This window comes from Astatotilapia calliptera, chromosome 19 (genome assembly GCF_900246225.1).
Source record: "Astatotilapia calliptera chromosome 19, fAstCal1.2, whole genome shotgun sequence".
Classification (NCBI taxonomy): Eukaryota; Metazoa; Chordata; class Actinopteri; order Cichliformes; family Cichlidae; genus Astatotilapia; species Astatotilapia calliptera.
Window position 1 is genome coordinate 19,761,119 of NC_039320.1, and position 11,609 is coordinate 19,772,727.

General features: G+C 38.9%; 2 protein-coding genes across 5 annotated transcripts in view; both read left to right on the forward strand.

Annotated features, from left to right (window-relative positions):
• myo10l1 (myosin X, like 1) overlaps window positions 1-3,549 on the forward strand; it is a 47,714-nt gene extending 44,165 nt beyond the window's left edge. For all 4 annotated transcript variants that reach the window (XM_026151790.1, XM_026151791.1, XM_026151792.1 and 1 more), the window contains exons 42-43: window positions 27-218; window positions 330-3,549. In XM_026151790.1, coding sequence (XP_026007575.1) covers window positions 27-218; window positions 330-434 — 297 coding nt within the window. In that variant the 3' untranslated portion in view covers window positions 435-3,549. The remainder of the gene's footprint in view (window positions 1-26; window positions 219-329) is intronic.
• Window positions 3,550-4,021: 472 nt separating this feature from the next.
• On the forward strand, window positions 4,022-10,544 carry pttg1ipa (PTTG1 interacting protein a). The gene is made up of 7 exons (XM_026152785.1): window positions 4,022-4,316; window positions 5,192-5,244; window positions 5,537-5,645; window positions 7,376-7,478; window positions 8,363-8,428; window positions 8,992-9,038; window positions 9,908-10,544. The coding sequence occupies exons 1-7, from the start codon at window positions 4,229-4,231 to the stop codon at window positions 9,943-9,945; spliced, it is 504 nt and encodes a 167-aa protein (XP_026008570.1). The 5' UTR covers window positions 4,022-4,228; the 3' UTR covers window positions 9,946-10,544.
• Window positions 10,545-11,609: the final 1,065 nt, after the last annotated feature.

Consider the following 11,609-nt stretch of genomic DNA (forward strand, 5'->3'; position numbering starts at 1 on the left):
TTTTCCCTTCTCTCCTCTCTTGCTAGTGTAAAGAGGGAGGTTTCCCTCATGATCTGTGGCTGGGTGTGAGCGCTGACAACGTGTCTGTGTATAAACGAGGAGAACCCAAACCGCTCGAGACCTTCCAGTACGAACACATCACCTTCTTCGGAGCGTCACAGCCCTGCACCTACAAGATCATCGTGGATGAGAGAGAGATGTACTTTGAGACTCCACTGGTGAGAGCTCATCATTCGTTGTCTAATCACCCCCCCCCTCAGCATATTTTCTCAGCGTAGGATTTGATACCTCTTATCTAGGATGTACTAATCTCCTTTTTCACATTTTAGGTCGGCGAGATCACCAAGATTATGCGGGCCTACATCAACATGATGGTGAAGAAACGCTGCAGCATCATGTCTGTGTCCAGTGTTGCCAGTGCCTGGGTCAGGTGATCTCTCCCAGCCAGTCAAAGCTCTTCGTTCATCCATCTAGTGACACCAGACGCCTTGGCTCCTTGCATTGGTTGGTTGTGTTTTATAAAGGGCAGTCGCACCAACCAGCTCAACCTCCCACGTTGAATCATGAGCAGGGAATGAGCATCAATTACAAAAATGGGGAAAAAGTGGACACAGAAGCCAAATGCACACTCAACTGGCCTGGAGATCTATTAATAACGTAACATGAAATAGCATGAAAAAAAAAACTGTTTTGGGGGGCTGTCCCATCAAATACATAACCCTCAGCAGTAGTCCTGCATGTAGATGTTCAAGCACACACCAAACTCTCCGTTTTTGGACAAATTCAGAAACAACAAGCACAAAGCAGCCACCCAGTCCCAGTCAGCCCCAGGTGGCTCCTCCAACCTCCATTGCACTGCCAGACAGAAGAAAGCCACACTTTCTCAGTTTTGTTAGTTTCTATCTCACTTCTCCTCTAATTTCCGAGTCTCTCTCTTTCTCTTTATATATCCTCACTCTTTGTTTGCGGTCGCTGTTAAGTTAAAATGCTAAATTCTTGTTCTTGCTTGCTTTCTCTGTCTGTTATCGATAATATCAGCTCTGTCACGTCTGAGGAAAAGGACTCGGTGATTCGTCACCAAACAACATAGTGTTCACCTGCTCACTCGTCAGCGCCACTGTGTGGCCACAAGAAGAAAACTCAGCCAAAGGAAGCGGCTTTAAGTATTTAAAAAAAAAAAAAATCCTATAAATATTCCAGAGAAGAAAGATTTACTTTGGATGCTCTCCAAAGTATGTGCATGGCTACGAGCCTCACTTGGCTCTGCAAGAACAATATCCAGAACAATGGCCAGAAAACCCCCCAACAAACTTTTCCCTATTTATGTCTACATGTCACACAAGCTGGATAAATGTGTATATTCGCCTACGTGCACACATAAACTGAACAAACATGTATCATTTTGTATCGTATATCACACATTATAATAAGAATTATTGTTACATTTTTGGTGGCCGCTGCACTGTACAGTATATAAATGCCATACTAAATGCAATGTGACACCTGCCATGTAAGATACATGCAAGTGATTGGTGTTAATAATGACCACTGTATGTCTGAATATGATGCCAATACTGTACACTGGCTGTGCCATTAATGTGACTCACAGAGAAGTAAGAGTAAGATAAAAAAAAAAAAAAGGAAACAGACTATAGTGAGTCTGGCTGGTATCGTGGTCATATTTCTAAGAGCATTTTGATGAATTTATCATTGTTGTTATTTGTTGGACTCACTCTGAAGAATTAATTGGAGCCATGAAATCCTGTCTATCCTCATCTGCTCAAGCTATTCTCATTTTTTTCTTCAGAGATCAGGAGACTTAAGCAAAAATGCACACAACCTTGTTTGTCTGTGTTTTTAGCCTATTTATGAACATGTGATTTTTATTTAAACAATTACTGATAATACTGTTATTATTGTATTCCCCCTATCTTAGCCAACCTAAAGTGCTGTGTCTGCATTGCTGCTGTGTGTGTGAGTGTATTAATGGCGTAAACTGTTGGATACGAGAAGGGAAAAGAGAAGCGATACTACTGAAGTGATACTAGTGATACTACTGTATTCCTTGGAAAAAAAGAGATGAATTTACATGAGTAACTTTTGCGAAGAATGGTGTTGTAATTGTGAGTTAACGGGAAAAGCATGGAATATCAGGGGAGGGTTGAGGGGTTGTTTATTTCCTATTGTGCTGTATGTGTTGCAAAGTTTGTTCAGGAAGAATGAAAATATGCTTTTGATTATTCTTTTTTTTCGGCATCAGTGTACAAGAAGCAGATATGACACTGTGAGGACACGGGCTTGAAAAAAGTTTAATTGTGCACTTGGAATGCTGAAATTCATCACTGCTTTGTGTGTGTGTGTGTGTGTGTGTGTGCATGCGTGCGTGTGTTCTTTGGACTCGAAGTGAGGTCACCTGATGCTGTGCATTGCAGCTAGATGGCACTCATGTCAAACACCTGCAGAGAGCACTGTAAACAAAGTGTTCCCACAAAGCAGATATCCACTGGGAGTGCTCGCATAGCATGGAAAGTTACCGTCCAGCATGACAACATGCTCCAGTTATTTGTCTTATCTGGTTTAGATGAAGTTTCTAAACTTGTTTCTGTGGCAATAAGATTTTCAGGATTTGCCCCAAAGACAGATCTGGTTTGGCTTTTCACACCAGACACTAAAGTGAAGTTCTTCAGGTGAAATATGTTGTTGTTTTTCTAGTTCATCACATACTCTACAGGGTGGCAGCGATGATTTTAGAAAAACTGAGGCTGTGAATCCAAAACCCCTCCAACCCCTCTGAAGTGTTGCCCAGTAACCAAAAATAAATTTATCCACAGATTTAATGGAAAAAAAACCTGAATTGCTTCTTTAAATATAACAATTTAAAGTCTAAGAATATTGAAATCAGTCTCTACGACATGTAAAGTTGTAAGTGTACAATGCAGAGATTTGCTAAAATTCTCCAAATTTTAATAACCTCAGTGTCTTTAATCATAGCTACGGCCTGAAAGCATACACACAGCCCACTGGGATCCTGCCTGTAGATTTAGAATAAGCAGAACTCACTCACAGGTTCCACTTTGAACTTTTGGTTAATTTAGTTTAATCTTAAAAAAAAAAAAAAGGAGTGAAAAACTGAAAAATTGAAGTTCACAAGCCATAAATCCTGAGGACCCTGGAGCTGTGAGATCTGGTTATTCTACATCTGTGGTTCTGTCTGTCACTGATATTACACTGAGTAAGAAGAACTTGCCCTGTAGTTGCTGAAATGTGATCAGCATGTTTCTTAATGGAAATTCTGATTACAAATCTGTCTTCAAGGGCAACTTCATCACAAAGGGTCCTGTTATCAGCCGCAGGCGGCCAAAGTGGGGCCCACTCTTATCTTGTGTTACGCTTATTATCACCTTTACATAGTAAAACATTGTGCTTGTTTAAACAAAAAGAACAACAAAAAAAAAGAGAGAAAGAGAGAGATATGTGTGGTGTTCTTTTTTTATTTGTAACTGGCTTTACAAAATTATGCTTTAATAAATTATTGAAAATGGTCCTATATTTACCGTGATCTTTGTGTACTTATTTTTGAACAGAGTGGAAGTTTTTCAGGGAGCTGTGCATGTGCTGGCACTAGGGCTCCAAACCTCTTTGCCTTTGGATGTCCTGTTCGTTTCATGAAGTTTATCATCTAATTTGTTGAAACAAAATATGGAAGCTTTAGAAGAGCTGAGGAGCTAAGCTGCCCAACAACATCTAGCTCATGAAGTCCTCTACAACAATTAGCTGTTATGTGTTAGCATTTGTTATAGAGTCACTTTCCTACTGTGGGAGGCCAACACAGAGCTTGGGAATGAATGGATTAAACGAAACAGCTGTAAAAAGGTATGATCCATCAGGAAAAAAGCTAATGTTTTAACTGTGACTTTTTAAAAATATACTTTTTGTGTGTGTCAAAGCAGCTATTTTTGTAAACTCCGTTTATTCAGCGCATAGTTTAAATGACGTATATCGAAATGCACTGCGCTCTGCCAACGCCTTTCCCTCTTTTGTCTGTTTGGGTGCGTAAAGAGAGCGTGCGTCAGGATTTTGCTTTTGGTTCCTTCCCAGCAAGTTCACTTCTCAGGTTTCAGACTTCTGTCGGAGCAGCCGAGGCATTTCCTCCTTTTGCGCTTACACTGTCTTCTAAAATCTTCTGAAACATAAAAAATTGGAGGAGAATCTGAGTCTACGGTCTTGGATGATGGGTTTACGGATATTATTGGCTGTTCTTCTCTTTGGTTTCGGCCTGGCGAGCGTTTTCGCCGATTCGTCCACACCTGAGAACGGTAGGAAATGAATCGGTGAATGTGGGGGCTGAAGAATTAGTTAAGCTGAAAATCTTTGTTTTTTGTTTTTGATCAGATGTAGCTGCTTTCTAATTCATTATTATTATTATTGTTTTTAGTAGTATTGTTGTTTTTATCTTTATAGCTACGCGCAGGTTGCTCAAAACCCCGAATGTGAGTCTTTTATCTGTTCAGTAAAGTCACAACAGTTTTAAGGGCTATTATATTCATAAAGCATTGTTTCATAAGCCTTGAACTGAGGAGAAAAGCACCCAAACATCTAGAATTAAAATGTCATTGTTTGCATTTTCTACACTGAAACTATTTATTATAAAATATATTAGATAACCTTACGTACCGGCCACATTTAAGCTTAAAAGGAATAAAAACACAACTTTGTTGGTAGAATTGTGTCTGTGTAAGATTCCTGTCTCTGAAAACTGTTGAAACCTCTCAACAGGAACAAGGAGTCTCTTTTTCAGCCCCTGGGGTGCTTGATTGTTTCAGAGCAGAGACTAAGAGAAACTGTGGCACACAAATATGAGACATTGTTTCTCCATTTTACAGATGCATGGCTTCACTCGCACAAACCCGGCTGTTGTTCTGTGTATGTCTGCTGATAATAACATGACTGGTTCCACAGGCTGTGTAGTTGCTGTACTTAGTCGCCATGGAAAATGTCCCAGGAGGATTACCAGTAGTTGCAAAAACCAGAGTGGGCACATGCCAGGCCTTTTTAAATCTGCTCCTCATGGTGCTTTCATTTAAACTCGACAAGTTTTGCAGTCATGTTTGCCTTGACGTTTGAGGCAAAATGTTTCCACCTTGCCCATTATGTCCTTTAACTCGATTGTATTAACTTCTTTGACTTACAGTGTGTGAGTTGAAAAACGGGACAAGCTGTGAGGAATGTCTGAAAAATGTGACGGTAAGTTCGCTGAGAGAGCGTTTTATTTCTGCTTGGCTGATTTCTTTTTTGGGTTAACAGAGTTTCTGTGTGTGTGCATGGTCAGAATAGATGTCTCCTCCTCCAACCCAGACCTGTTTGACTGGTTTGAGAAGTAACTGATCTCATGAATTCTCACCCTGCTCCTTTTTTAGGCTGTGTGTGCCTATCACACACAGCCTAAAAAAGGTAATTTCCTGTAATTAGCCTGCATACCTCCTTTTTTGTTTTTCTGTTTAACTAATAGGGACATTGTGCACATTTTTTTAAACAGTGCTTGTGGTGCATCACAACAAAGTCATGTGTAACATATCCAGTGAGAACCATCCTCCCACCCCATGCGCTCTGCCCTCTGAATGATGCACGATGGGGACTCTGCTGGAGTAAGAAAACACACACACACACACAAGCTGATCACATTGATAACATTTAGTTAATTGAATTAAAGTCGTTAAATATGCTGTCCAGTACACTGTCCGACTGAAGCTTATTTGCTGATTTTCTTTCTTTTTTTCTCTGTGTGTTAGTGATAATTAATAAACGATATTCTTGTATAAGACAAAAATACTTACATGTCCCTGAAGTTGAGAAATTACTGTGTTGCATCAGTCCAATCATGATAAAAAATTGGAAAATTAAAAATTACTCCAAAGAAGGAGCTCAGGTTAAATGAAAAATACAAGAAAGTCAAGTGCTTTATGGATTAAAATCTAAATGTGATACTATACTAGGAGGTTAAACCTAAAATGAAGGCATGTATTGTGGTATGAGGTAGCAAAGAACTTCTGCGTCTGTCCTTGTGGCAGCTGAGCTGAAACAGATGTTAGATGAGGTGTTAATTAAGTGGTGCAGAGAGGATCTATAGCCACAGTCATTTGGCTGACCTCAGCATCAAAATGCAACAGCAACAATTAATTCCCTTTACGCATAACATGGACTCATTCCCACAGCTAGCACTTCAGTGTTCCAGATAAAATGTCTGGGATTGTGCAATCCCTTCACATAACACATCTTACTAAAGTCCTGAAGCCAGGTACAGTCACACTGTGTGCACAGTGTTTTGCTGCTACTCCAACACTCACTGTGTTCCCTCTGCTCTTAATCAGCTCACTGAACTAATCCATGTTATTGGGCAGCCACATACATTCCCCATGATGCTGGCTGTAACAGCTTCGTCTCCATCATTTTCCTCATAGGTCCCCCAGGTTTACAGGCCTCGCTCCGGGCAGTAGAGCCCCTTTCTGCGACTTGCTGAAATTGTAGTGATACGAAAAACCACTAGTAGGCTTGTTAGGCTATTTCACCTCCACATAAACTACAAGGAGCAAGAAAAATCCACTTTAGTAGGTTATGAAATAATTTCAAAATAAATAAATTGGAACAAGAGCTACTGCAACAGGCTCCCAATCAGCACCGTGCCAAGGATAAATAAAAACTAAATAGTTATATTTAAAGGCTCTTTCTCTTAAAAAAACTATTTTTTTTCCTAAAAAACCCCCCAAAACTTACAAATAGAGATTAAAAGATCCTGCATCTTCATAATTCTTATTTTTTTCACAAATGAAGATTGGAACAGTTTATCCTGATTTGCTGTAGATGAAAGTTTCACTAAATCACTAGAGTGGAAAAACAAAAAACCCCTCCATGTTTGTGGATTTTGCGTCTGGGGTTGTTTGTTTTGAATAAGTGCTTCAGCGTGTAGATACGTTTTAGACAATAGCGGGATGGGGGAAAGCCCTATCCTGTTTCACCGTGACAGCCTCTCCCTGTACAAAGCGTGCTATCCAATAGTTTGGTAGTAAAATAGGAACCCATTCATGTTAACATTCATTTTGTCCACATGCTTTTGTACTATTACATCTTTAAAATCTTGATGCAGAACTTTTTACAGAAGTACATTTGCATATTAAACATTAAAATTGTCTTTGATCCTTGTTATTTTTATCAGTGAGTCAAAAAACATTAACGTTTTATTCAGTACATCTGTAGAATGATTTGGTTTGAGAAGAGGAAATTAAACGCAACCTAATGAAGGAGGAAGAACAAGAATTTTCTATCTGGAAGATAAATTTGTGATTTCTGAATGACATTGTCACTCTGGTTCTGTCTGCAGTGAACTTCCAGATCTTGATAATCACCTTGTCAGTGGTTGGTGGCATTCTTATCATTGCCTTTTTGGTCTGTCTGTTCTGCTGCTGCAAGTGTGAGAACATCGGGTAAGTGTAATGTGAGCTCTGGTTGACAAAACCCTCTCATTCCAGCCAGTGTGATGCTGGTAGAATACATTGTAGCAATTATATTATTAGTTGTGTGCAACAGGTTAAGATATGTACTGACTACCCATCAAGTCCTTCAATTAAATGATTATGTTACACGTAAGCAATCCTGAAAATGGGAGTGTTTCCGCTTATGCGTGAGCGTGAAGTAGCACAAAGGCAGTCTGCAGGCAGTCAGGTACTGCCCGTCTACCTGCAGAGAGTGTTTATTGTGGATTGGGGCTGTGTCAAAAACATGTGACACATCCAGTCTGTGGGCTACTCTTGCTTCTGCTGTTGTTGGTTCATGAGCCAGCCACAGAGAAAAGTGAAATTATAACTACAAAGAGCTGAAGTGAAACTGTTTAAAATCAGTGAAATGTGTCTACTGTGGAGCCTGTCTGTGCTTTTCATGGCATATTTTTATTCTTTGATTTACTCTTTTCTCATTCTTCTCCTGTTCTTGCTGGACTCTGTTGTCACTCTTTAACTCGACCCCCTTGTCAAGCAATTGGCAGTTGACTGATTCATAGGTCATCCACATCTGGCACCATTTTTGACTTTCAGATGCTGTTTTATTAAGTTAAGGCTGAACTAAAGTTGATTCAGTTCAGAAAAGTGTGGTAATTTAAAAAAAAAAAAAAAAAGAAGTTTTCTACGTTTGCAGGGTTCAACCCCATCTTAAACTCACAACACTTGCCCACATTTATTCACACTAGGAATGCCACTAAATTGCTTTTCTTTAAATATACCTTGCAATGATTGCTTTCTTATGAGTTTGTTAGTAATAATCAGCAATCTTTTCCTTCTACTACATAAATCTAACACTGGTCTTGTTTTTTCAGATCTAGCAGGTCTGAGGCCAAGATGCAGCGGCAGGCCAATAAGCTGAGAACCAAGCAGGACGAAAGGTGGCAATATCATGTTTTGTTTTGTAATACTGTTTCACCCCCTATGACTGGTTGGTCTCTGTATTTGATACATCCATAGCTATAACTTAACAAAACGTGGCTTTAAAGAGTTGGTGGACTCTAAATTGCTGCCTAAATCTCTAGTTTATATAATTAAAATTCAAAAATCATGAGAAAAAACAAAACTACAGTTCAGCACCATGTCTTTATGACCAAGTTTCTTCCTATAGAACAGCATCTCTCTCAGCTAACATTAAATATTTGCTATAAACACATACAAATTGGAGTTATTTCTCTATACTTTACATGTATTTCCTCTAAACAACAATTATACATTTTGGGCTTTTATTGGTTCTGTAATAGTTGCACTAGGTGCGACACACCGGCTACCTTTTGCATTGATAGCTATGATTAGCATCGCTTTCTTTCAACACACACGAGGGGGAAAAATGCAGACGTCATACTGTTATCAGCCCAAACTGGTTTGTTTCCACGAGTCTGACATTCTGAAAAATCATTAGTCGTCGCCCTGTGACTTATGGAAGAATGTTTTGTCTTTACAGGAGGGCGGAGATGAAGCAGAGACACCAGGAAATCAGGCAGAAATATGGTGAGCTTTTCTCTTTGTTAGTCTGTGTGTGTCAGCAATCGGCTACCTATACAGCATCTAAATTATGACTTACTCTACAAAACAAAATGTGGCTCTTTTTACACCTGTAATGTCATTTAGTAGATATGAGAGCGCGTGATTAAGAAAGTTGATTCTGTATTGTGCTACCAGTATGAGGCACTTTGCCCAGTTTAGCATAACTGCTGGGGAGGGGAAAAAAGAGCTTGTCTGACTGTGTCCATAAGGTCCAGAGAGTTCAGAGCTATACTATTTAAATGTCTCTTTTCTACTAATGAAATTCAGATGTTTATGGATATGGAACTGGCTACTGCAAGAAATTCAGAGAAAGCATCAGATTATGTCCTCCAGGTTTTCTTTGAGTGGAAATCACCCCAGTGGGCAACACATAACACTATGTTAACTTTGCAGGCCTGCTATAATATGAATGATTTTCAAAAGACACCAATGAGTAATTACTTCTGCACTGGCACTCGCATAGTATCAGGGTTAATTGAGCAGAAAAGATAGACACAGTCGCAAGACTTGTTCCAGTTCATCCTGCAAGAGCACCTCCTGGAGTCTGATCCATGGAGGCCCAACCTACAACCTAAATGTTCCTGCTAAGGTCCTTGTAATGTTATGGCTGATGGGTGTATACCATAAAGCTAAATATAAAAGTTTAAGAGAGGCTGGTAAGTTTTTATTTAGCTATGATACAATACAGTGCGAGGCTAGCCATTTACTCCTGTCCGTGCTAAGCTACGTTCACCGTAATCTGGCATTGACTTCATAGTTACCATTTTGCGTGAATATATCAAACGATTTATTTAAATCAGGGCAACTCTTACTGATTGTTTAATGTTTTCCAGGTCTAAGTGGACAAAACCCATACTCCAGATTTTCTTGAAATGGATTTGTCAACTGAGATTATTAACTGCGGACAGAGGACATCCATGAGCTGTCTTGAAGTGACATGATTGGAGAATTGTTGTAATTGATATAAAAAAATCAAATGTAAGAAAAGTAGTTTAAATAGATCAGGGTCATTTGGTCAATGAAGCTTTCAAAGAATCCTACATTTACTGAAATGACCCAAGAGGCTGGAACCAAATGCTAGAAGAGATATGTAGTGTTGGTATTTTTCCAAACACTTGTCATTTATCCTGTGACTCAAGATACTAATCTGCTAATCTACTATTTATTTGGGTATTTAGTCTAATGGTACTGAATGGAAGGAGTCCAGTCTGGCTGCTGGAATATTCTTTCCTTTAGCTTCTGTTGTAATTGTACATTTTCACATTGTTTTTGCTGCTGAGATTTTACTTTTATCTTGTTTTAAATGTTTTTTCCCCATTCTGAAATCTAATTACTGTGTTACTGCTGCTGTTTCCTACTGTTGACAACGAATTTTAAACCAATCACATTTGCAGAATATATTCTGAATATATGAGGTCAAAATGAACATAATGAAAGAACTTAAATAAAAGATTTCAGACTGATCCCTAATTCTGATAGTAACACTGTTTATGTTTATTTCCCATTGAGCTTTCATGTTAACCTACCTTTATAAAATACTGTATGTTTTGTACAGTTTATCAATAAATCAAACATTTGATTAAAAGATGTGTTATTCCTTAAAAGAAAAAAAATCAATGATCTTCAGTTGTAGTCAGAAGATTACGTATGCTCACCACGAGTTACGACTTTGTACCACGTATACATATGGTATACATAGACCCACACTATTTGTTTAAATCTGCCTTGGTAAGTTGCACGTCAATCAGACACTTTTATCCATCAACAAGCTTCTGGCATATTTCTGGATAGATTTTTTTAACACTCATGGCAGAATTCCTTTAACTTGGTTTCAAGACACTCTTAAGCATTGTTGCCCGATTTTCAGTATGATCGAGGTTGAAGCTCTAGGAAGGCCATGGAGTGGGGGGGTCATTGCCCTGTTGGAGCACGAAGGAGGAGGTCTACCTCAAAACAAACACAAACAAATGCTAAAATAAAACCATATTTCAAAACATGAAAAACTATGAACTTATCGACTACTTAAATCAAGTGAAATAAAATGTAAAATAAAAAACAACGAAGAGGCACAGAGGACCTGATGTACTGGCAAAGTCTGGATCTTTAATTAGGCTGACCAGGTATTCCACTTTTTAATGGTATCTGCAAAGCACTTGTATCCCTTGCCCCATTGTTTTATGTATTTTATACCAAATCTGTTTGTCTGCAAACTCCACCAACATGCAGTCAAACTTGATGGTGATATACCAACAAGCTAAAACCACCAATTTTTTTTAGCATTTATGTTATGAATACTGTGCAAAAGTCTCTAGCCACTCCTGCTTTCTTTATATTTTTCTTCCAAGGAAAATGGGTTCACTGTTAGTCTGTTGCTAGGCAATATGATGACCTCATGACATCTGATATAGATAAGAACTTTTGGGGCCCTGAGTCGTGCCTGTGTGTTATCAAACTCCTGATTGAGTAGAAGTTCACAGACGAACACACACACACAGATTTGTTGCAGGCATGTGCAGTTAAGGTCATTGAGTACAT